This window comes from Sitophilus oryzae, unplaced genomic scaffold (assembly GCF_002938485.1).
Source record: "Sitophilus oryzae breed Bouriz unplaced genomic scaffold, Soryzae_2.0 scaffold_227_pilon_pilon, whole genome shotgun sequence".
NCBI lineage: Eukaryota > Metazoa > Arthropoda > Insecta > Coleoptera > Curculionidae > Sitophilus > Sitophilus oryzae.
In genome coordinates, this window is record NW_022146782.1 from 1,049,438 (window position 1) to 1,075,868 (window position 26,431).

The window sequence follows — 26,431 nt, forward strand, 5'->3', positions numbered from 1 at the left end:
CAACTTTTGATAACTATTTCCTTGATAATACCATTTAATCATCAATACTTTTTCTTCGGTAGTGTAATTCATGGCTAATATTTTCGATGTAGATATGAGTTTTTAATAATAATAATAAAGCACTAAATAGATAATTTTCTGAAATGGCAACTTCATTTGACAGTTATCTTTTACCTTGACTGGTGCTCACAAGTAAATACAGGGCCATAAGAAAGGAGAAATATTTAAAAAGAAATCGGCGATAACTCCTAAACGGGCTAATCAAAAATATCTAAAGTTATTCTTTTGAATGTGGGTTTTAGTGCTCTTCAATAAACCTAAGTAGAATTATTCTCTAAAATAATTAGGGAAGCCAATAATTGACCCCATTAAAATTAACATGGGATTTCCTATGTCACGCTCGACGATGCAACACCCGGTATGTATTATTTGAAACTTTTGAAAAATATTCTAATACAATATCAGCTTAAGAAGAAAAGTATGTATAAAAGAATATTGAAGGTGAAAGAAATGGTAAACTGTAACAAGAAACGTTCCACAGCTATCTTACGGGACCAAAATAATGACATCATCTTAGGAATAGAGAATAAACTACAACGATGGAAGGAATACGTAGAAGAACTATTTAATGATAGCAGACCGAACACTCCACCGAAAGCGGATGAAAACATGAACGAAAAAGGACCTGAAATTACCAAAGACGAAGTAATTCACGCAATAAGATCCCAAAAAGACGTAAAAGCAACTGGCCCAGACAATATTCATGCCGAAGTTATAAAACTGATGGCTGAACAGGACGGAAGGGTTGCAACTGCTGGTATTCATATTCAATACAATCTACCGTACAGGGACTATCCCAACGGATTGGCTACGCTCGACATTTATTACCCTTCCAAAGAAAACCCACGCTTCGAACTGCGATGAATACCGCATGATAAGTCTGATGTCCCATGTCCTCAAAATATTTCTCAGAATAATTCACACCAGAATTTATAAAAGATGCGAATACCAACTAGACGAAACTCAATTTGGATTTCGCAGTGGCCTAGGTACTCGTGAGGCGTTATTCGGATTAAACGTTATCACTCAGCGTTGCAGAGACATGAATGTCAATGTAATCGCTTGTTTTATAGATTATAGAAAAGCCTTTGACTGCGTTAACCATCAAAAACTTATAGAAGTCCTCAAAACAACCGGAATAGATAGAGAAGAAATTCGATTGATTACAAATCTCTACTGGCAGCAAAACGCAGTGGTTAAAATTGAAGGAACATCGTCAGAAGAAATCACGATTAAACGAGGTGTAAGACAGGGCTGTGTGCTGTCACCGCTCTTATTTAATATATATTCAGAGGCTATCTTCAAAGAAGCTCTAGAAGGAATCGAATGTGGAATTAAGATTAACGGGAAAGTGATCAATAATATCAGGTATGCCGACGATACAGTTGTGCTGGCCGAGAATGAACAAGATTTGCAGAGGCTAATGAATGAATTAGTTCGGCATAGTGAAAACTGCGGTCTCCTCATAAATACCACAAAAACGAAGGTTCTTGCATTCACCAAAACACCTGTGCAGATTCACCTGGATATCAACGGTGACCCAGTAGAGCAAGTGTCTTCATACAAGTATTTGGGGTGTATTGTAAATGATCAATGCGACCCGAAGAAAGAAATTAGAAGCCGCATAGAACAGGCTAGAAAAACATTTATAAATATGAGACAATTTTTCACAAGGTCAGATTTGAGTTTGGAGCTACGGGTACGCATGGTCAGATGCTACATTTTTTCAGTTCTCCTGTACGGGTGTGAGAGTTGGACTCTTGACATATCGTTAGAAAAAAAACTAGATGCCTTCGAAATGTATATTTACCGCCGTATATTAAGAATATCATGGGTCCAAAGAGTTTCAAATGTGGAGGTTCTTAATCGAATGAGAAAACAGAAAGAACTCATGCTTACCATCAAAGAAAGAAAAACACGCTACATAGGCCACATAATGAGGGGTAAAAAGTATGAACTTCTCAGATTAATATTGAAGGCAAAGTCCAGGGCAAAAGATCTATCGGCAGACGCCAGAATTCCTGGCTAAAGGACATTCGTAGATGGTTTGGTTGCTCATCAATCGACATATTTCGTATGGCTGTATCTAGAATGACGTTAGCTATTTGGATCGCCAACCTTCGAAAGGAGACGGCGTCGTAAGAAGAAGAAAAGAATATTAAATAAACTATTTAAATGTATTAGATTATACTTTAATAATGCCTTTAGGAACAAAATAATACTTTTTAAAATATTGATTTGATATAATAAAATTTTCCGGCATCATTATAACATATTTGCGCTTGACCAATCACACTGTACAGGATGGCGCCTCTCATACGACGCGAAGGCTCCAAGGAGAAAGACAGCTTGTATTGAAATTAAATTTTGTAAGTATATCATGATATGATCATAATTTTTTTTCCTAAAATCCAAAAATCAATTAATATATAGGGTGTTCCATTACATAAAAAACAACTTTGATGCGTAACTTTTTTTGGGGACACCCTGTAGAACTTTCTATATTTAAAAAAATGCTCTAAATTAACCTACATCTGCCCCCAAAATTTCATTTCGATATAAATTACCGTTCTCATTGCAGCTTCCGAGTCGAATGAGAGGCGCCACCCTGTATATAAAATTTACAAACGCATTAAAATCGTTTTAAAATAAAAAACTAATTTAAGAAAAATCTTATTTCTGGACAAAAACAAACTAATTATCGAAGGCTGAGGGTACCAAGAGACATTTTTTTTTTCAAAATTCACATTTTTGCAGGAATCTGTTCTATAGATCATTATATTTAATTTGCTATAGAAATTGTGAATTTGTCTTTTTCCAAACACAAGTTCAAACACAGAGTAAAAATTCAAAGCCGTGACATACGAGCTAGCGAGACGGCCCTGACACACGAGCTAGTTGTAACGAAACGTGTTAACGGTGTTTATCAAAAATATTGATATTTTAATACAAATTTTGTAAAAGTGATTCAAATTATTACGTGTAAAAAACCATTTGTTACAAGTAAAAAACTATTTTTATTATTTTACGCGAATAAAACTGTTACACGTAAAAAACTATTTTTTACGTGTAAAAAACTATTTGTTACACGTAAAAATCTAATTTTTGTCCGTTAAAAACTTATTGTTTCTGGTAAAAAACTTTTTTACCCAAAAAAAATATTTTTTACGTGTAAAAAACTATTTTTAAGTGTCAAAAACTACTTGTTTCTGTTAAAAACGTTTTTTTTACGCAGAAATAAATACTTTTTACGCATAAGAAACTATTTTTAACGCGTAAGAAAATATTCCTTTAATTTATTACTTTTTCAACATTTCAAACTGCACTTTTTCAAACATTATCTTCAAATTTTTGAATTTAATAGAATCTTCCTAAACAGTAGATGTTCTCTATAAAAAATATCTTTAGATGATATTCCAAAATAAAAAAATGCATACTATTTAATTTATTTTTATTATATTATTAAATATAACGTCCGCCTATGACGGGGTCTCATCTTAGAAATCGCTAAAGACGCTACAGAAAACACATTTGTTTCATTTGCGTTTTTTTGCGAGATACGCCGAACGCTACACGCTTTTGGTGGGGCCACTCCTATATAATCCCGTTATTTTGTTTTAGTCGCTAAAGAGGCTTCACGCTAAAAACGCAAAAAACGCTTTCTGTGTGGCCGTCGACTAAGGTTGCCATTTTGATGACATTTGCCGTGGTGGAACTAGAACATTGTTTATTTGTTACCCACAGGAATTCAACGAAAAAAAATACCGGTAGCGTCTCAAAAGAAATAAATAAATAAAAATAAAATAAAATTTTTTATTATCCAAATTGACACAAAGTGTATGGAGTTCGTCAACTTTTTACAACCGTTTTATAAAAACAATTTTGAAATATTATAAATCACAATAAAATTATAAATCACATTAAAAACATTTTAAACAAAAAAAAGACGCACCTTATTTAAGAAAAATAAAGAGAATATGGAACAGACAAATGTATTATCCATTTACCCAGCAAGGCAAGTCTCTACTATCTAAACATTCTTAACAAATCATTTATGCTTATGCAGAACAAAGATACCTACCAAAAGTGCATTCAATTTGTTCTAATTATTTATTAAACTTACCCCTTTCCTTCTGTATTGCAATTCGTGACTCGTAATGGCTTGCTTTGACTCAACTTTCCATTGTAAAATCACATCTTTAGTAGATTCGTTGATGTTCTTTTCTAACTTCCTCACAACAGGTATCCTAACCAAGGAAATATTTTTTGTTTCGCTCCCATAAGCGTTCGTTGCTATACAACTATACGTTCCAAAATCGCGTTCACTCAAATCTGAAACATTTATTGTTATTAAGACCAACATCTAGTAAACATAAGCTGCAAATTTTATCAGTTACCTTTAACAACAAGAGTGTTTCTGGAATTGCCATCTTCATGCATTATTTTAATTTTCGGTTCGTTGCGGTTTAAGATGGAGTTGTCCCTCCTCCATTGGACCTGGGGCGCTGGATAAGCGTCCACTTTACATACAAATTCTACATCGTTCAGATGATCAGAATTCACTAAATATTCTTGTACGGAAACAATTGGAGCATCTAAAAAAAAGTATCATATTACAGTGTTGTAATTTCGTGTAAATACAATATAAGGTTTTGCAAGGAAGAGTGTTGGATCAGTATTTATGTGTCTAGAAGTGAATGGTTAAGTCGGAGAGAGATTATAATACATATTAGAATTGCTGTTCTGTAGTGAGCAAAAGGAAATAATAGAAAGACTAACTTAGATTGTCTGACTGTGTTTGATCTATGTTCATCATCTGTGTTCTTTATCAACAATGTTGATAAAGAACATTGTATAGATCTTAAAAATTTAAAATTAATTAAACAAGTCTCAGATTACAGGCAATTAGATGCATATGAAAGCATCAGAATTAATAAATGTAAAGATAGTATGAACAGAGACAACGGTCCAATTCCTTCAAGTTCTTTGTTCCTACTACTCTAGTGGCGGAAATCTAACTGTTACGCTCAGTGGGCTCTGACTCGGTTGGCTAGATTTTGCCACGCCCACTCGGTGCCCACTGAGCGAGTATATAAACGCTCAACTTGTAGATTGTACTTTAGTTTATAATCATCTGCTGATGATGCTAACATGGTCAGCGAAACGCGCGTCCAGTGTAAAAGTAAAAGTGTTTTGGTGTATTGTGGTGTTTGATATTGCTAGGTATCATAAGAAATAATTTTACTGAATCCAGCAAAAATGTACTTATGGGCCTTATTAATGAAGACGTTCATAGCACACAAGAATATACGAGCCCTAACAACTATATGTTGGGACAAGGTCATATTATAGAATTATTGTCATGGTTTTTCAAAATGACTGAAAAATATATGTTTAATTTTTTAAATATAAACATAGCCATATATCCTAAACAACTTGACAATATTTTTATGAATTTGTAAATCAATCCATATTTACAGTAGCGGATTTTGTTCATAAGAGGACAAATTTGCTGACAACTAAATGTTGGGACAAGTATTTTTAAATAATTAATATGATCATAGGCGGCTTTGCTATAAACGTCACAAATGTCGCAAACTGTTTACTTCAGCATTGACAGCTTGTAAGTGACTCGAACTTTGAGTATTGAGATTTACTGTAAGAAATTTTATTTTTTTTTAATTTTCAATTTGTTAATTTAATCCAAAGTAATGGTCCGTGGAAAAGCTACAAATTAAAAACTGCGCGAAATTATCATTCGTCAATACAGTACGGGAAAAACAATTCGAACAATTTCTGATGATTTAAGTATTCCAAAAACCACGGTCTTTAATATAATAAAAAAATACGGCGAATCTGCCAATGTGGACGTTATGCCGTAACCACAGCTTACAGAATAACATAGCTTTGACACTCGCCAATTTTTCCCACGCTCGAATTTAAAACGTCCCACTCCGACGATGCGCTAACTGAATTAAGCGACCGACAGTCAGCCTCATTCAGTCGATGCATAGCCTCCACCGGTGGCGCGTAGGGCCGTATTACGGAAGATTTTAATTCGATTTTTTTTCTTATATTTAACCATAGGTATTTGTGCTTTTATTTCAATTTTATTTATATTGATGGAATGGGAAAAGGTTTTCCGGGATGTGCGGGCTGGTTGCACAAATAATTATGGAAATAATTCAAAATATAGTCTGTTTAATTTTCAATTCAATTCAAAATTATTAATGTTCAATTCAAAAGTATATTCACACTTTAGTGCTTTTCAAAACGATGAAGACTACTTATTTGGAGGCTTGCTAATGCCAAGTGACCATTTTTTTATTTAGTTTCCTCATTGGAGGCTAGTTTTATAAGCTTTTATTTAACTTGCTTTGTATGTAACTATCTATGTATGTATGTATGTTTGTTCGGGGCAAATCTTGTAAGCTAAATTAAAACCACTTCCTTTTATTGTAGGAGATTGAAATTTGGCATGTAGGTTCAGTCCCGATGACAATACATTTTTTTGCAAGGCATGACCCGAATTTTTGACAGCTGTCAAAATGGCGGCCAAAATGAAGGCATTTTATTAATTAATTTGTTTTTTAAATGTTTTTCTTTGAGAATGCATATTTATTTAAAGTCAACAATTTAAAAAACGTGTATCTAAATTATGTTCTAGCACCAGTCGAATAATTTTTTACGTCACGTTGTAGCGTTTTATTTTTCTTTTTATAAAATTCCAAATTTTAATATTGCTGGCGCCATCTATTCGCTAGATGTTAAACTTCATTCAGTACAGGTAGCGGTTCCTTTCCATAAAAACAAATTTCATTCAGTATAGACGATAGAGTTCACTTAATTGCCTTTGGTCATATGACCTGTCAATTCGAAGACTTCCGTTTTGCGAAAAGGAGGAAGGAGGCTTTTCCGAGAGATTGAGATCAGAAAAAGACGCGTGGTTCAGCGTCCGACGAATCTCAGAGAAAAGGGCTTTCTGAAACACTTTTCCTAACAGTAAAGGCACGGGTATCCAAAAGTGGAGATTTGAAATCCTGTAGAATATACTGTTCAGAGCCTAGTTCGTGTTTTTTTGGCCTTTTCCTGGAATAAGATCACAGTAAGTGTATCTACCATTTTGTATCGCCATGTCTAACTAAATTTTATTTCAGTTATTCCCGTTTTTTATTTATTTTGATAATGTTTGATTGTGCATTACTGGTTTGGATCAGCATATAGTTTGGCTATATTTTGGAATGTGTACAGCTGATTTTCAGACCGTAAGTTATTTTTTGGTATTCGGTGACTGTTCTGAGAGTTTTTTTATATAGAGAACTGGCGTATAAGAAATTGACGTATAAGTAATTGGCATATGAGTAACCACTTTTGAGACAGTATTTATGACTCTACATTTATTCTACTGATATCGAAGACTCCTGCTACTATCGAAGAGTCTACATCCACTTCCGTTAGTCTGGAGACTGCCTGCCTATCTGTTCACTACGTCATAAATTAAAAAAAAAATACAGATAAGTTCTAAGTTCAACACACAAGGTATTCCCTAAATTTTTTTTACTTTGAGATAATATTTTGAATATCTCTGTGAATTGTTGTCATTTATTCCATATATTATAGTCAAAATTTACCTTTTAGTTAACATTATAAGTCATGCTTTGTCCTTAACGGTACGTTTTACTTCAGTATGATCTTTATGTGAGAATCGCTAACACGGATTCATTTTTGAAGGGTATTGTACACGACTTGTTTCGAAACATCATCGTATTGGTACTTACATAAATTTCACCTGTTTATATATTACGTAGTATAGTATACTGGAGAGAACTTTAACTAAATTTGAGTTTACTTAAAGTAACTAACGATTTCATTGGGATAATTAAAACTGGGTTTAAACTGATTGATAATTGTGTTCGTCTTTAAATAAATGTTCAACGTAGGATAGTTATATCTGACTTTTATTCTTGATGAACATAATAGACCCTTATTGCTGTTGATTATTTTATTTTAGCTATTTCATGATCAAATTTTCTTACTGGTTTCTTACTTTACCTTTTCATACTCAAAGTAAGTGGCGCCCTTTTTACTGTCTTTGACCATTACTATTTGAATACTTAACATCAATTTTAGAATCTTTGCAGCCTATACATTATTACTTTTATTTTATTATTTAACAACATTATTAAGTCACCACAGGTCACAAGCCTTACCTACGAACCCAGCTCTCCTCTAACCCTGAGCAACGGATACCTTTTTCTTTCTGTTTGAGTGATGACAGAAAAAGTCGTCACACAAATAGAAGAATGTTTTTATTTGGATTATATGGTGATTTGGTAAACTTTTTTTGAATACATCTCTGGGCTGACTGGCGCTTACGCGGCTATTGGTTTTGGCGAGAGAGCTCGCCGCTCTAGTGTTCCCCCTCTTTCGAATCGCAAATCCGAGCGTAAAAAGATCAAAGCGGCACGCTACACTGTCCGAGCTGGTTTTTACTTAAGCTGTGCCGTAACCGCACATGCGGCATTTGGCGATCTCCGAACGCTCTTCGCCGATTTCCTGTGTGTGTAGATGGGTAATTCGGAGTTCGGCGACGACAACGAGCGCTCGTCTCTATGTTGTTGCTATCAGAGCCCGCATGTGTGGATGGAAAGGCGAAGTCCGATCACGAGCGCTCGGTAGTTGACGAGCGCTCGGAGTTCGCTAAATGCCGCATGTGCGGTTCCGGCCTTAGAGGTAAAAGTTCGGGAAGGCCAAAAGTTTGTATCTCAGAGAGATTTACGAAATTTAGTAAAAATTTGCAAGTCTGCGAGAAGAAGTACTCTTTGCGAAGTAACAGATAAATGGAATACTGTAACTGGTTTAAATATATAAAGAGAATGTTGCCGAAAATATATCCACAAATGCGGTCTGGGGTTTTACAAGGTAAACTTTATTTTGTGTGGATACTCAATTAGCTGAAGATTATTGATAATAAATAATAATTCTTATTTAGGCCAAAGGAAAACCGCTACTGACAGAAATTCAAAAGAAAAATCGCTACAATTGGGCAAAATCTAAATTATCGTGGACACAAAATGATTGGAATAAGGTCATATTTAGCGATGAGTCTAAATTTGATGTTTGCGTTGGAGATCATCAAAAACGAATAATACGAAATAAAGAAGAAGCCTTTCATAAAGATTGCTTAAAGAGGGTTGTTAAATTTCCTAAGGGGATTATGGTTTGGGGTTGCATGTCAGCAAGAGGTTTGGGCAAATTAAATTTTATAGATGGCACTGTTAACGCTCAAAAATATCAACATATTCTTGAGACCTCACTTTTGCCTAGTGCTCAAGAATTGTTTCCAAACGAAGACTATATTTTCCAACAAGATGGAGCATTGTGCCATTCAGCAAGATCAACTAAAAATTGGTTTGGTAATAATAATATAAAAGTTCTATCCCATCCTTCAAGTAGTCCGGACCTCAATGTTATAGAAACTGTGTGGCATAAAATGAAGCAATATTTAAGAAACCACCCTCAACGAACAATTTTTGATTTGCGGACAAAACTGCAGGAAATTTGGGATAATTTTTCTCCTCAAATGTGCCAATCTTTGGTAAATACAATGCCATTAAGAGTTCAGGCAGTTGTTAAGGCGAAAGGTGATGTAACTCCGTATTAAACAAATTTCTTGTTGTGCTGTCCCAATATATAGTTGTCAGCAAATTTGGCTTGATCTTCTCAAAATAAGCTATTGTCAAAAGTGATTAATTTGCAAAGTTATAAGAATATAGTAAAATTGTCTAGATCATATTGTAATGTTTGAATTTAGAATAATAAAAAAAATAAATTGAGTCGTTTTAACAAATTACTATTTTTATTGCAAAAAAAGACCTTGTTCCAACATATAGTTGTTAGGGCTCGTATAAAAACTCAGAAACAGCTAACCACATTCTCTGCGACTGAGGCACTACACAAAAGGTGGAATGGGTAGTGGATCGTAGAAGCAGATATTTCTAAGAGCAACATAATGAGTAATTTGTACGATATTATGACTTATGACACTAAAATACCATATGATCGAACAAAAAAAAACGGCGTCAAAATTGGCTGGGGAATGACAATCGATGATAATTTTGGCGAGGTGAAGCCCTAGACGTGCTCCCTAGGCCCGTACTCATCGATATTTTTTAATGTCAGTAAACCAGTTGGCCTTAGGAAGATGGTAATTTATTTTTATATTGAGTAAAAATAATTTGATGAGATTTGTGTACCTGGAAACGTTCTATCCTTTATTAATCTTTCTTAAGTTTTATGTTAATTTTTAGTAAATGACCTCTAGAGATTAACGTCGCCAAATTATTATCGATCATCATTCCTGACGCCGTTTTTTTATCATACATTAGAGTGGCTATAAAAGCAGCATATCTACTTTACATTTCCTCTTATAAACTAATGCAATAGTTAAACAAATAAGACGATATTACTTACGATTGACAAAAATTTCGATGTGCATATGATCTGGTTTAATTCCGTTTCCCTTATCAGCTAGACATCTGTAAAGACCTCCATCGGTCGCAGTAAGACTTGGAATAGTTATCGTCTCCCCTTCTGGTGCTAACCTTACGTTATTCTTGTGCCATGTAATCTTAACGTTATGATTTCCTTCTGGTTGACAAGTTAGGGTTAGTTCGTCTCCAACTGAAAACTGTAAAACATATTAATATAAGTACCTACGTATACAGGGTTGTTCACCACATACGACACGGAGTATTGTAGCTCAATGATTAGATTTTTACAAATTTTAAGTTTTGGGTTCATTGAAGGACTATTAGAGCTACAATTTAAAAATATTTTTACAAGATACAGAGTGTGCCAAATATGTAAAAAATATTATAGTTGTATTTTTTTAAATGGAACACCCTATATATTATACAATTTTTAGATTCTACGAATGAAATAAAGGTAAAATTTTGTTGCAAATATTATTCCTAATCTTAAATTGAAAATCGCGTTTCGATAGCTACTGTAATTTTGGAGTTACGATACCCCTCCCATACCCCCTTACAAAACCAAAAACTAATGGCCAGATTCTCGGGTGCCACAGTATTTTTGTGAATATTTGATTAAAATCGGTTTAGCGGTTTTTGAGTTATCGTGTTACAGACAGACGTACAGACAGACAGACACCATGAAAATATTTTGTATTTAGGTCATTTATGACCCGATATTTTGCCGATCTTAATAGCCTACCATACCTGTTGGTATGGTCGGCTAAAAAAATAGTTTTCAGAACTAATTCAGTCAATAATTCCTGAACGAAAAAAATACGCTGTAAAACTTCATTGAAATTCACTGTTCAGTCAAAATAAACAAAAGTAGAAGTAGCTTTCACTTTAACTGAATGTATGAATACACTATCGGTTTCACTGAAACATGCATCTGCATCAAAGGAGCCATGAGAACCTGCCCGACAGCAGTAATGAAAGTTATTCTAGACCTAACACAGTGGTGTTAGGTCTAGAATAACCTTGTGACTGAATGAATGAATGACCTTTGTCATTGGTAGATATATAAATGCGACAATAATTATTAGAATGGCCATTGGCACAAACAGTACTGAGATAATTGTCAGCATATAAGTGTCAGAAAAATTCCACTCCTCCAACTCCCAGTGGATGATATACTAAGAATCTACAACTTTGAGAAACACCGCAATATTGAAACACCGCAATACTAGAAGAGAAAAGTTTGCTCAGATGGTAAAAGACGATGCCATAACGTGGTATACCGATGCTTCCAAAACCAAAGCAGGAACATGGATAGAAGTCAATAGACACCTACCCTAGTATCTTTCAGGCAAAAATCTACGCTATCGAAAGATGCGTACAACTTATCTTAGATAGGAACTATCAGAAACAAGAAATAGCCATCTTATCCGATAGTCAAGCAGCATTAAAAACCATCAACTCAGTAAGCATCAATTCGAAGTTAGCCAAAGAATGCTTAGAGAAGCTGAACAAATTAGGCGAAGAAAATAAAGTCCTACTATGGGTGTCAGCTCACCAAGAAGGTAATGAAAAAGGAAACGATCTAGCTAGAAAAGGAACAAACACTCTACTAACTGGACCAGAACCGTTCGGCTTCCCAAGTGGAAACCAACTCAAAGCGGAACGCAATAACCTAGAAGACTCCATCAGTTCTCAGAACTTATGACCGAGAAAAATTAATGATATTCCTAGATTTAAGTAAGAACAATCTTAGATTGTCACGGGGTTTTTAACAGGACACTGTCTCCTCAATGAACACCTCAGTAGAATGAAGCTAAGAAACAAGGGAATGCAGATTCTGTAGGGAAAATCAATGGGGAAACACTAGAACACCTCATCACTGAGTGCCCTGAGACGACAACTATTCGTGCCATAAACTTTGGTACGACTGATATCGGAGATGGAGAACTAACTTCTATAAAACCGTCTCAGATACTACCTTTTGTCAAAGTCTTGAGACTATATGATGAGTAACAGACAGAGGGACACAATAGAAAACGTGTGAAAACGTGTTCTTACGTTCATTGACAGGTGAAAACTTTCCTTAAGATAGACAATTAATATTCAATTCTTACCACTGTCTCGTTAGTTTGAGTGCGGATTGAAGCAATCCTGGGATTTCTGTCAATCAGTTCATAGGTAACTGTGGGTCTCTCATTTACTGACACCAGTAACGTGCAATAATATATACCATAATCACTGGGGTCTTCAATTTGTATAGACAAAGATCCGTTTGGATGAAGTTTCAAATTCTTCTTATCCTGCGTATTAACTGATCCTTGGTATAGTATTGCTAATCCTTTTTTCCATACTCGAACTGGATCATCTGAAAACAAATCATATAATAATATAATCACCGTTATATAAAGTTTTGTAAAAAATAGTAAAATTAACATACACACATGGCCAAAATTATTGCATATAACGATATTTTTATTTTATTTTGGACCTGATTCTTTTTATATTTTTGGACATATTGGTTTACTACACGACTAACTAATATAAAATTAAAAATCTAAGTGCAACTAGGCTGTTATTATAATTTTATTTCATAATGAGTGAAAATCAACAAAAACAAATTTCATTTTAAACAGAAAATATTGAAAACAATTTTAATTATTTCTCACAACTAATAGTTTGTATTGCCTCCTCGAGCCTCAATGCAAGCTGTGAGACGACGTGGCATGCTCTCAATTAAGTTGTCCAGAAGATGTTTAGGAATGTCTTCCCATGTTTAGCGCGCAGCAATTTTCAATTCATTTAAGGTACAGGGGGGATCATTCCTTTTGGCAATATGGCGTTTTAGTATGTCCCAAGCATGCTCGATCACATTCATATCTGGAGACATCGGTGGCCACCACAGTTTTTTTATACCCTCTTCCTCACAAAAGTCGCGAACCGCTAAAGTGAGATGGGGAGGAGCATTATCGTCCATGTAAACAAATTCATCCCCCACTGCCCCTCGAAATGGACGCACAATAGACTCTAAAACGTCTCTAAGATATGAGGCACCTGTCATTGTGCCATCAATAAAAACAAGAGGAGTTCGAGTTCCGTACATTATACCTGCCCATACCTTAATAACAGGACACGGGGTTGAGCTGCATTCAAGCGTGCTTGTCTTCCAGATGCTCTCCAGACCAAAGTTCGTCGCGAGTCTGACACTAGGCCTATTCTTGTTTCATCACTAAACATGACGAAATTCCTATTAGGTCCGTTAGCTCTCATCTCCTCAGCTCATTGTAGTCGCATAATTTTGTGCTGTAAATTAAGATTCGGAAGACGTGAGGCCTCCTGAAATGTAATCCTCTGTCATGGAGTCTTCTTGCTATGGTCTTTCTTGAGACATTTACTCTTTCAAGGCGAGCTAACTCATTTTTAATAGCAATACTAGAAAGCAGGGGACTGCGTCGTGCAATGATGGATATTTGACGGTCTTGCACAACAGTAGTAACTCTCTTTCTACCTCTTCCAGGCCGGTCTGTAACCTCGTTTGACTCCCTGAATTTTTTTAATATTCGCGAAACATCGCTTTAGTTAACTCCTACAATTTCAGCTATTGCAACTTGCCGGTAGCCCTGTTGAGACAGTGTTACTATTCTGACTCTATTAAACTGTGAAATAATGTTTCTAGGCATTTTAAGGCCAAAACAATGGTCAAATTTCTTCTGAAATCTAAGAGACCACAAATCGAAATGTGCAAGAATTTGTAATAATATTGGGTCTGAACGATAAACATTATTTACCATATCAATTTTAACAAAAAAATGTTTACTACAGATTATCTAAGCTATGTATAAAAAAAGATTCTTTAAATTCCTTTCCGTATATTTTTAAACGATATATGCAATAATTTTGGCTATGTGTGTATATCACAATTTAAAGGATTAAAAAAATATATATCACCATTCAAAATGTAATATTTATTTTTTATTTATGCTATTTGAAATAACTGACTAAACTAAAATTTGAAAATATGACAACAGGAAACAAACCACAAAAGGGCTTAGACAGCTTCATTCACGCAGAACGTTTATGTTTAATTTAATAATGGAGAAAATATTTTTTTCAAAAAAAAAAAATTGCCTACAGCAGCTGGTTACAAAATGCAAAATAAGAAGTTCATCGCAAATTCTGAAAACAATCTTCAAGAGTCTAGTATCAGATAGAAAACGAATAAGATTTGAGCTGAAATTAATTCCAAAACATACCCAACAGGTAAGCCACTTCAAATACCTGGGAGCAGAAATAACAAGTAATGGAAACCTGTTGAATGAAGAAAAATAAGTAATGTAGTAGGCAGCATAAAATGAAAGCATTTTAGATTTCAGGCTGTTTGAGAAATTAAATAGAGTTATCTGCTCACACAGTTGTATCGTACATAAGGCAGAGCCAAGAATATAAAACAGCAATTAGACTCATAATAATATAATGCGGTAGAAACAAGACCAGATAAATGTGAACTGACTACAAATGATGGACATCCCTGAAGTAAAATAAAATAATAGCACACAGAGCAAAATACGAAACACCATAACAAAGACATGAGCAAGATATAGAAATAGAGGTTGGGGGAGACAGAGAAAAATATTTCTCCAAAAAATCCTATATGGGTATTTCGCCACTGCACTGCAAGAAAATCTACAAAATAAAATAGTTATTTTTTGTAAACACTTCTGCGTTAAACCTAAACGGAAACTGCTTGTCAGAAGTTATGTTTACAGTTATAAAAATTTGCCTAACAAAGAAAAAAATGCAGCAGCATGGGAGCAGCAGTACCTTAGAGGGGGCGGCACCCCCGGGCACCCCTGTAGCTCCGCCAATGAAAACAGATACGTCTACAAGAAAACCGTTGACGTTCTGTTAAAATGACATTATAGCCGAAACGTTAAGCATTTTTTCTTTGTTAGGCAAATTTGTATAACTGTATACATAACTTCTGACAAGCAGTTTCCGTTTAGGGTTAACGAAAGAATAACTATTTTATTTTGTAGATTTTCTTGCAGTGCAGTGGCGAAATACCCATAGAGGATTTTTTGGAGAGATGAATCCGCCATAGGTATAGACATTTTTTAGAGAAAAAAATATGGCTGGAACAAACACATATTTATTTAGCGACCGTGTGAGGAATGCAGACATTCAGAGGTCTCCGAAATCATCAAGAAGAGGAAAATAGCCTATTTGGGACACATACTACGAGGAGAACGCTATCACTTTTAGCGTCTAATTATCCAGGGTAAAATCGAGGAGGGCAGAAGGGGAATAGGCCGAAGGAAGCTATCCTGGCTGAGAAGGAAATATGCACATCTTTCGTGTTGGAACTTGATACGATTTAGTGTGCACTAGGTTTTGCGAGGTAAATTAAAACCGAGGGGTCTTTCAGTTATGCAGGGAATAATATTGTTCGGGTGACCATTCGTGAGTCCATCTCTCTGTAATATTAAACTGTTAGTCACTGTTTGATCGAGCTCGAAACAACAATGTAGAGATTAGTTTAGTAAATTAAAAAAAATAAAAAAAAATGTTTTTTGTTTAAAGAAAAGAAATGTCGTTGGATATGTGTTTTAATATTTTATAAAAGAAATATCCTTGTATTCCAATGTCATATGATGCTAGTTTTAATGCCTTTTTGTGCAGAGAATGTTGTTTTTGCCAATTGACTCAGTCAAACTGTCCTGATGATGGGAATAAAATTCTCGAAAGCTTGACAAATTTGAAAAAGTAGTTTTCTTAGCCTGTGTGGTGATTATTGACTGCATCCTCACATAAATTTTGAGTTTTTTCTTAACTTAGTCAGTCACGACTAAAGCTGCTATTTTTTTAAATGTTTCTATAGCAGTTCTTGTGGTCTTTATAGGTGGTTTCACTGAAACGTTGTCGGTTTTTGTTTGTGTCTTTAATATAGTTATGTACTGGAAGTTTTCTGTTTTCAAGTATCTTTTTATCTTCCTTGATCAACATACTGGTTTCGCGGAAGTGAGGCTTTCGTGGAATATCGCTTAGAAGCCATATTGGAGCACGGTATTCCGCGAGTAAACGAACCCCACAACAGACGATCTAAGTATGGCTGATGATGCTCCCCATGTCGAACAACAGAATTTCTGGATAATGTTTCTGGTCTTTAAGCAAATATATTATAAAACTATATTGCTTGTACCGTATTTACACAACGAGTGGAAAGTAAAGCCAAAGAAAATTAATAGGAATATCAATTTTGCATAAGTCTATCCTTTTGATTCAACAGGATTTTCGTGCGCACGCGCCAAATAAAACGATCTGATTCGTCTACTTCATCGATGAACGCTGTCACCTGCCCGCGCACTATTTTTATCTCTAAATATATTAATAACGTATAATATATATTTTTTTATTGATAATGGCATTATTTCAAGCTGTTATTTTAGATATTCGTCATATCTACCCGTTTTTTGGTTTTGTTTAAATAAGTCCGATATTAAATTTAAATTTATAATAAAGGCGCGAATAGTCAGACGCTAAATTGATTTACGTGGTAGATAGAAACTTAGAACTACTTCTATTGGTTAGTATGAAATAAATCAAGTAATCGCGAAGCACTCACATTACGTAGTTCAAAGCTGTTGAACGAAAAAGTCCGACTTATGTGGATTTTGTGTAGCCCCATCACAAAAATTTAGCTCAATTTCTGTTCGTTATTAGCAATATATTCTTATAATATATTTGTCTTTAAGTTTACCACAGTTTTAGACAGATGTATTACCACAGTTTTAGATAGATGTACGTCAAAACTTAATATTCGGACGAGAGTAAAACAAACATATAGAAAGAACGGAAGGCAATAATAGACAAGTTAAAAGAACCAAAGAGAATAAACCCGTAAACAAGAAAACTCAACAAATGCAGACAAATTATGGTTTGTGGAAATGTACATTTTTTTCTCGTTCTTTTAATAAAACTAATATTAGAAGACCTTGTTAAATTCACTATTGCCTAAAAATACTTACTGCTAGTACTTTCACAAGGCAGGAGAACACTCTCTCCAATTTGATTCGCAAATACTGCCGACTTTGACAGCAGTTTTATATTTTCTACTTCCACTCCTGCGTTATCGTTTACATTATTGTTATCCGTATAGTCGTCATAATAGTCTGGAGTGCCGTCTTTTTGTACATCAGCTTCGCCCATATCACCATAAACATCTTCATATTCTGAAACAAAAAAAATAACATTATTTCTAGATACTTCCTTATAATTTTATGTATTGTAGTGTAGTAAAGATCGTAATATAAATAAATACTAGTAGATAATAACAGTCGCAGTACAATTAAGTATAGTGGTAATGAATAGACTTATAATCGTTATATAGTTCAACAAATATGTACAAGGTGAGCCACACAACAAAAAGTAAGGCTGGTTATTTTCCACTGATACACAAATCGAAAAATAAAATAAGTTTTATATTGTAAAATGCTGCTACGTTAAAATCTAAGAAAAACTAGCGTAGCTAGACACCGTACTGATTCATTCGAACGTTCGAGAACAATCGAGTTCCACTGGAATGGAGTAGTACATACGAGAACATTCTAAACCTTCTCTATGCACCTAATGATCTAACGTCTAACCGATTATTCGAGAACTGCTTAGCTGTGGGTATATAAAATGCCGGAACCGCACATGCGGCATTTAGCGAACTCCGAGCGCTCGTGATCGGACTTCGCCTTTCCATCCACATGCAGGCTCTGATAGCAACAACATAGAGACGAACGCTCGTTCTCGTCGCCGATCGAGTTGCCGAACTCCGACTTCCCCATCGACACACATAGAAATCGGCGAAGCCCCGTTCGGAGATCACCAAATGCTGCATGTGCGGTTACGGCATAAGCCAACGCCCGGGGCCTGAGGAGAACAGAAATAAATAGATGAGTACAATTGCCGAACTAAATTCAAAATAAATTCTTTCTAGATAAATAATTATAAATAGTTTGTAAACAGTTCTTTAAGTCTTTTAATCGTTATTGTTTGTTACTTAATGTAAATAAATTGTGACTTTCTATCCACACGGAACCGACGAACAACGTAACAATTGGTGTCAAGTGTGGCGTGTGTGATAGACTAGAAAAATAAAAAGACTGACAATGGCTCCGAAAAAATTATTGAAAGACTTGAAAGTGTCGGAATTAAAATGCATATTGGAAGAGAGGGAATGCGAGACAGATGGAAAGAAAAGCATTTTGCAAGCCGGACTGAGAGACGTTTTGATTGAGGAAGGTGAGGATCCTGACACATTTTGCTTTGAGTTGGAAGGTGACCTTGACTCGTCCTTACAAAAATTAGACGACAACTTGAACAATTTGAATAGTAAAATAATTGACTTGGAAGTAAATTTAGAAGAGAAAATCAGTGAAAAAATTAATATTTTAGAAGATAAGATCGCAGAAAATTCTAAAGACATACAGGCCAGCTTTAATAATAAAAAAATAACAAAGAAAACTAGCTTTTCAGTGGCAAATTTACATGAAGGCAAGTTTACCTAACCAAAAAAATACCTAATGTTTTAGAGGGTGTATGACCTACGTTCTTAGAACCAAAAACAAAAGAATGATCAGAACCTCAACGGTTTACTAGAGGTATATGTGTGCTAAATAACAAGAGTTCATATTGTAGTATATGCGATTTTTATTGGCAGTTTACAAAAGCTCTATTTCTAGTGGAGTATATTACTGTTAACAACAATATACTAGAAATAGAAATATCACGTAGCTTGTATAACCCTCTAAGCCAGAGAACATGTCATTGGGCATATTAACGACACGTCATTGAACAGAGAGAGATTATAGAAAATATAAATTAAAGAGAAAGAAACATAGGTACATTTAAGCAATTGGTACGTATAATAAATATCACAAACCCTTTTTTTCTTTCACACAATGATCTTTCAGCTACACTTCTTCTTCTTCTTCATGTACCGTCTCCATATCGGAGGTTGGCATCATCATTGCTATTTTGACCTTGGAAGCTGCGGCCCTAAATAGGTCAGATGACGTGACATTAAACCATTTTCGCAAGTTTCTGAGCCAGGATATTCTTCTCCTTCCGACAGATCTTTTTCCTACAATTTTTCCCTGGATTATGAGTTCAAAGTCTCATACCTTGGACCTCTCATGATATGGCCGAGATATTGCAATTTTCTTTTTTTTACTTCTTTGAGGATCTCTACGCCCTTCCTCATTTTCTCAGAACCTCCACGTTGGTTACATATTCTGTCCATGGTATTCTCAACATCCTACGGTATGCCCACATCTCGAAGGCCTCCAGTTTCCGCTCGCAAAGCTCGTTGAGGGTCCAAGCTTCCATACCATACAAAAGGACTGGGAATACATAACATTTGAGCATACGAGTTCTCAGATCTAGGCTCAAATCGCGGCTACAGAACAGCTTCTTAATCTTCACAAAGGATGCACGGGCCCTTTCAATGCGAATCTTTATTTCTGAACAAGTGTGCAGTCGACACTTGTACCCAGGTAGTCATACCTCTCTACTCTTTCGAGCTCCTCGCCTTCCGCGTACAGATGTTCATTGGGTACTCCAGTTTTAGTGACAATCATGTATTTGGTCTTCTTAACATTGAGTGTCAGACCATATTCTCGACTAGTTGTGATGACGTTATTTAACATATTCTGAAGGTCTTGCATGTTTTCAGCGAGAAGGACTGTATCGTCCGCGTAGCGCAAATTGTTCAGTGGTATGCCGTTAACTCGTATTCCACCAGCATCATTTTCGAGGGCTTTGTTGAAGATTTCCTCTGAGTAGACGTTGAAAAGGAGTGGTGAAAGAACACATCCCTGTCTAACTCCTCGTTTGATATCCACTGCTCTCGTCAGTTCAGATTGGACGCGAACAGACGCACTTTGATTGAGGTACAGTTTTACTATTATTTGTATATCTCCTCCCAATAAACACAAGTACGTTTTTATAACGTTTAATTCACGTATCGTTGGTTGAGAATTGGTTGTACGTCAAAATATAAACCATTATTTTATGGTTGAGTAAACAACAGTATTACGGAACGTTTGCGAAACGTTATTTCGAAACGATAAACCATAAAGATGCACTTTTTCACGTTACTATAACGTTAAAAACATCAGCGATGCAACAACAATCTAAAACGTTAATTTAACGTACAACTACCATTCAAGATACATTTTGGGGTTTTTGCGTTCAATTATACATTGAACTAACGTTTCATTGTTCATTAAAAGTAATTCGTTTCGCGGCAAACATTTTTAAAACGTTTATTTGGATGTCTCTTAAACGTGTAATTGAAACCACGCTCATGACCTTTTTCAACGATCGATGCTTTGAGACGCAAACGGCCGGTCGGCAGTTGTTTGGTTTGGTTTGTTAGGATCGTTGGTCGTTAGGATCGATGGTGTTATTTTTTTAGTGGCTGGTAGTGAGAGTAGGCTGATATATAGGTAAGTAAAGCTTTCCTTCCCTCTAAAAACTTACGAGGAATTTTTAAATCTTAAGAAGCTCCTAAGAGAGGATCCTTCTGTCAATCAGTGCTTGGTGAGAGACCAGATTTTCAATTTCCGCTCGATACTATAATATTATGTTCTACATATATAGATCAGAAGACTAGCGGCATTGGGTGGTTCAGGCTTGGAGGGCGTTACACGTCGCATAATGAAATACCTGTTCACCAACCAGTTAGGTCTTCAGTTTAATTGGAAGGGAAGGTATAACAAAGTTGAATTCGAGAAAACAACCACAATGGACATTGTGTATGGTGCGTATAATAATAATCCATGACTATACTTTCTATCTATCTGATTTTTCTAGAAGCAGCAAAGCTGAATTTTCCGACCAATGAAAACAATGACCTACAGGTAGCTTGGAGGGCGAGGGAAACGTTTGAAAGTCAATATTTTCACTGTTCGCTGTTTGATAGTTTTATTGGATCTTCAGTATTGTTTTTTTTTCTTTTTTAGGCATAACTTGTGTTTATTTTACATTGCAGACGTGCCTTTTCAGTTTTTCGTTTGTTTTGTTGATTTAAGATTATTATGTTGTTGTAAGTCTATAGTTGTTGTTCATTCAATGATGCTACCATAGGTTTATGTCAAACTGATCCTGAAACCCCTTGTAATGAGACACATTTATATTAAGTATAAGATTATTAAAATGTTTATTTTTTATTACATGGCGGAAATATATTTTATGTTCATAACTGGCAGGGCTTTATTTCAATGTTCAATTCCGGACCACTAAATTTTGTACTTTATGCCCATGGGCCAAACTCACCCGCTTATCTGCTTCATGGCCCTACTTCTTTTTTACTTGGAACACACCATTGACGGAACGTTCATTTATTTGTAAGAATTCATTTGAGAGCATACCAATGATAATGATTTTTTTGGGAGTGCTGCCGTCGTGCGTCAGGTTCTTTTTGGTTATGAAGCGAAACTGATTACTAATTTTAACTAATAACAAACGTTTGCATGGAATATTGCAAGAAATAAAGAATCAAAAAGGAACCTGATGACGTCAGTATTCTTCAAAAATATCATCATTATCATTGGCGTTCAGTCAAAATGAGTATAAATTAAACGGCAATCAAATGTTTTGTCAATGATGAGTCGTAAGTAAAAAAAATAGTACGGCCATAAAGTAGATAAGCAGATAGGTTGACATAAATGTCAACATAAAAGTGATAAATTAGGAATTATTATCGTTACTGTAACGTTTAAAATTGGCATCGCATAAACGTTTAATTTTGGTTTTTTTGCAGTACAATTAAACGTTAAGAATTTGGTTATCTAGAACGTTGACCAAAAACGTTAAGATGTGGTTTTATTTTTATTTCAATCAAACGTTTACAATTTGGGTATGCAGAACATTGGAACGTGCGACATTTTTAAGTTGAATGTACGTATTATGTCAACTAATTTTTTGAATGGTGTCACTATTTTTTAAAACGTTTAAGTTACGTTTGTGTGTTTACTGGGTTGTATCGAGATTTTTTCGTTCTAACGCTTCTATTAGTTGCTTGTGTTTTACTTTATCAAATGCTTTATTATAGTCCATAAAGCAGACATATACATTTTGATTGACATCAAGGCATCGCTGCATTAAGACATTGTAGGCAAACAAAGCCTCCCTAGTACCGAAACCATTTTTAAAGCCAAACTGAGTATCTGCTATATCTTCTTCTAATTTTCGGTAAATACTGCGGTGGATGACTTTGAGAAAGATCTTAAGTATGTGACTCATAAGGCTGATCGTGCGGTGCTCTTCACATTTTTTTGTTATCAGCTACACTAAAATCTATTAATACTTATTTGATCATATTATCAAAATAATTATTAAAAAATTACAATAACTTTTTAAATATTTCCCATGCTGGAAATAATTTAAGAGTTTCATATTAAATCTTCTGTATTACTAATTAAATCAACAATCTGCTCTGTATAATATCCCGAATAACCGAGCAGCTGTTGCCTTTTGAAAATTACTATAATCTCCGACCAAAGAAGATTTTAATAATTAAATTCAGTTTTAATAGTATGAAAAAGTATTATATACTTGATGAAAGAAAACCTGCACACATAAAAATTAATGAAGTAAATTAAAAGTATCATCACGTTCCATAGAGGATAAAAAATAATCATGATTTTCATTCGAAAGTAACATACTGTAATTCGAGGAGACTATTAATTTCATATAAATTAATTCTATTCTATAATTGACTTTAAATAAAATTATATAAAATATTAGATTAATATTTAAAGCAACTGATATAAATAACTTTACCGTTGTTTAATAATTTCATATTAATATATTATACCAACCTTTAATTAGAAATTATTCTGTTGTATATTAATATAGAGTAATTATAAAAAATGCGTATAATTTATCTTAGATATGAACTATCGAAAACAGGAGATAACCATCTTATCGGATAGTCAAGCAGCACTAAACGCGATCAACTCAGTAACCATCAATTCGAAGTTGGTCAAAGAATGCCTAAAGAAGATGAACAAATTAGGCAAAGAAAATAAAGTCCTCCTACTCTGGGTACCTATTCGTTATAACTCAAGAAAGGGGAACACACAATAGATTACTCGCTGACGAGTATTCGACACGCATAAAAAGATTCAAAGCCGGATACGTGATGTTATTTGCCTACCGCACTCAGGACATTCAGAAATCTCATTGCTTTGTTGCCTCTTTACTTTTTGGTTGTCGCTGTTAACTGAGTTTACAATTCTTCTCCGTTGAGTTCTATTGTGAACTGCTTCTTCCTGATGATTCTGCATGTTAATCCCCTTTAAGTTTTCGTGGAAAATGTCCTTGTACCTTTTGAGTTGTCCACCCGGCCTCCTCTTACCGTCTACAAGCTCATCGTAAAGCAGAGATTTTGGTATGCGATTTTCTTGCATTCTGCATACGTGATCAGCCCATCATCAGCGAGATTTTGTAACCATGACTTCAATACTCTCGCAGTAAGCTTTTTCAAGGACCGATACGTTAGAGACATGATGGAACCACCGGATTCTTAAAAGTTGTCTAAGGTGTCTCTGTTGCAATTTATACTCTGGGTGCCAGCTTACCAAGGGATAGAAGGCAAATGATCTAGCTAGAAAAAGAGCGAACAATCTACTAACTGGACCAGAACTGTTCTGCATTCCAAGCGGAAACCAACTAAAAGCGGAACTGAAGAAAGTGGAAGACTCCGTCCGTAACCTGGAGTGGTAGTCCTCTAACGGTCTAAGACACTCGAAAAAGTTCCTCAGAACTTACGACCGAGAAAAATTAAAGATTTTCCTTAATTTAAGTAAAAAAAAATATTCGGATTGTCACGGGCTGTCTAACAGGACATCCTGTATCCTCAACGAACACCTCAGTAGTATTTTTTTTAAGAAGGGTTGAAAAATATATATTTTTTATTTATTTTTTGATGAATTCCAAAATTCTACAATCTGCATTTTATTAAATGTTCTATTGATATTGTACGCGAAGCACACATATTGATTTTGTATTTCGAATACTTCTTTAACAAGCAACTAGTGGAATCCAATATTTTTCTAGGAGCGTCAAAAAACGCTTAGTAATTTTTATTATGCCCCAGTGAAAGCATTAAGTCATGATTCCTTCGGAGATACTATATTACAAAGGGCCTTACCTTTTCTACCTAGGGACCCTGTCGGGGAACGCATAATAGGTCGTTAGGCAGCTGACAGTAGAGACTATTATCTCTCTTTAGGAACAAAGAACATATATTAGTTACAGCTTATCTGATATCTGTAATAAAGCTCGAATATCACTGTTATGTTAATAGAAAATAAGTTATTTTGAAGTTCTTATTTGTAAATATCGAAAAGACACTTCTTAATGTTTCGTGTTTCATGCCACTGATTTTATGGATGCTGCAAAATGTATTTACTAACATTTGTGGAAAAGAGAAACTGAAATATGGTTGACAGAACAGTGATATAAGAAAATGAAAATATCCTATATAAGTAAACATAAAGGGACGATTACCACAAAACATGCTTTTGCCCACTATTTGTAGCTCTGTATACTGCAAAAAATTTTGTGTGTGGTTTATTAATGGGCTCTAATAAGTCTGAATAATAAACCAAATACATGTATAATTCACGGTATAAAAAATTAAAAGTAAACATAACACTATAGATGTATTGAAAATGAGCAACTAAAATCGAATGGACACATCCCAAGGATATACCAAAAAATCCCAAAATCAAAATTCGAACTTGGAAGAAAGTTGTTGTGTTTTGTATGTTCTACCATTCTTCCTTCAGATAAACAGAGAATGAGTTATTTAACTTATATTGTAATAAGCTTTATACCGTACGATCCAAACATTGATATTACCAAACCAAACATCGACATTACAACAAGACAATATTTTGGTCATTTTTATAAAATATTAAATTATCATTTCCATTTTAAGTAATTCAATTTTAATTGATATTCTCAATATGCCGCATAATAATTTATGCACGAAAATTAATAGTTACCGAACCGAATATCTCATCAATTTATTTGTAATAACAAAATGCAATATACATCATAAATAACAAGAGAAGCAATATTATTAATTTCAGTAATGTCGATATGATAAAAGATATTTTCATACAATATATATCACTGTACCAACGTGGTATCAACATTCTATCAAAATATTATAGTAATCGATTTTTTTTCTGGTTTGAGTAAGCCTATCTCGAAAATACCTACGCTAATTTCTTATCAAATATTAACTCATTGTCAATATTTTAGGCCGAGAGATTAGATTATTTCTACACCTGACGTAAAAAGCACGTCAGAGATATTTACTTTTCTGGTTGATTTGCAAAAGCAACCAGAAAAGCATAATTTATTTCGTTTTTTTACATATTTTGAAATTTTTTAAAAAATCATACAGGGTGTTCCAAAAAGTTGGCTAATTCATTAACCACGATTCTGCTTAAACTGCTTGACGTAAAAAGCTTAGTTTTGGCAAACGGATTTTTCGAAAGTCAAATTTCAACGAGATGAAACTACCCCTCAAATATTACCAAGTTATGTAATAATATCGCCATTGTTTTTTCTCATGCTGACATAAATGTGAGAAAACTTTATCCAGTTTGTATGTTAATGGAAATTCTTGCTTTGCTTTATCATCACCATTACAAATGATTAATTCGACGCGAACAAAGTCGTGGGCACACGCCAGTTTAAGTATATAAATTAAAGTTACAAAAATCATAGAACTAGCCAAGTGAAACTACATCAACTTAAAGAAGAAGCTACGAATAATTTGCTATCATACACTAGGTATTTTGAGTCAAATT

The 26,431-nt window shown here is 34.6% G+C and overlaps 1 protein-coding gene across 3 annotated transcripts in view; it reads right to left on the bottom strand.

Moving 5' to 3' along the window:
• LOC115884368 (lachesin-like) overlaps window positions 1-26,431 on the bottom strand; it is a 94,111-nt gene that overhangs the window by 13,367 nt on the left and 54,313 nt on the right. For all 3 annotated transcript variants that reach the window (XM_030902928.1, XM_030902927.1, XM_030902926.1), the window contains exons 2-6: window positions 17,576-17,779; window positions 12,668-12,918; window positions 10,534-10,750; window positions 4,458-4,655; window positions 4,184-4,392 (exon numbers count right to left, since the gene is read on the bottom strand). In XM_030902928.1, the coding sequence (XP_030758788.1) occupies window positions 4,184-4,392; window positions 4,458-4,655; window positions 10,534-10,750; window positions 12,668-12,918; window positions 17,576-17,779 (1,079 nt within the window). The remainder of the gene's footprint in view (window positions 1-4,183; window positions 4,393-4,457; window positions 4,656-10,533; window positions 10,751-12,667; window positions 12,919-17,575; window positions 17,780-26,431) is intronic.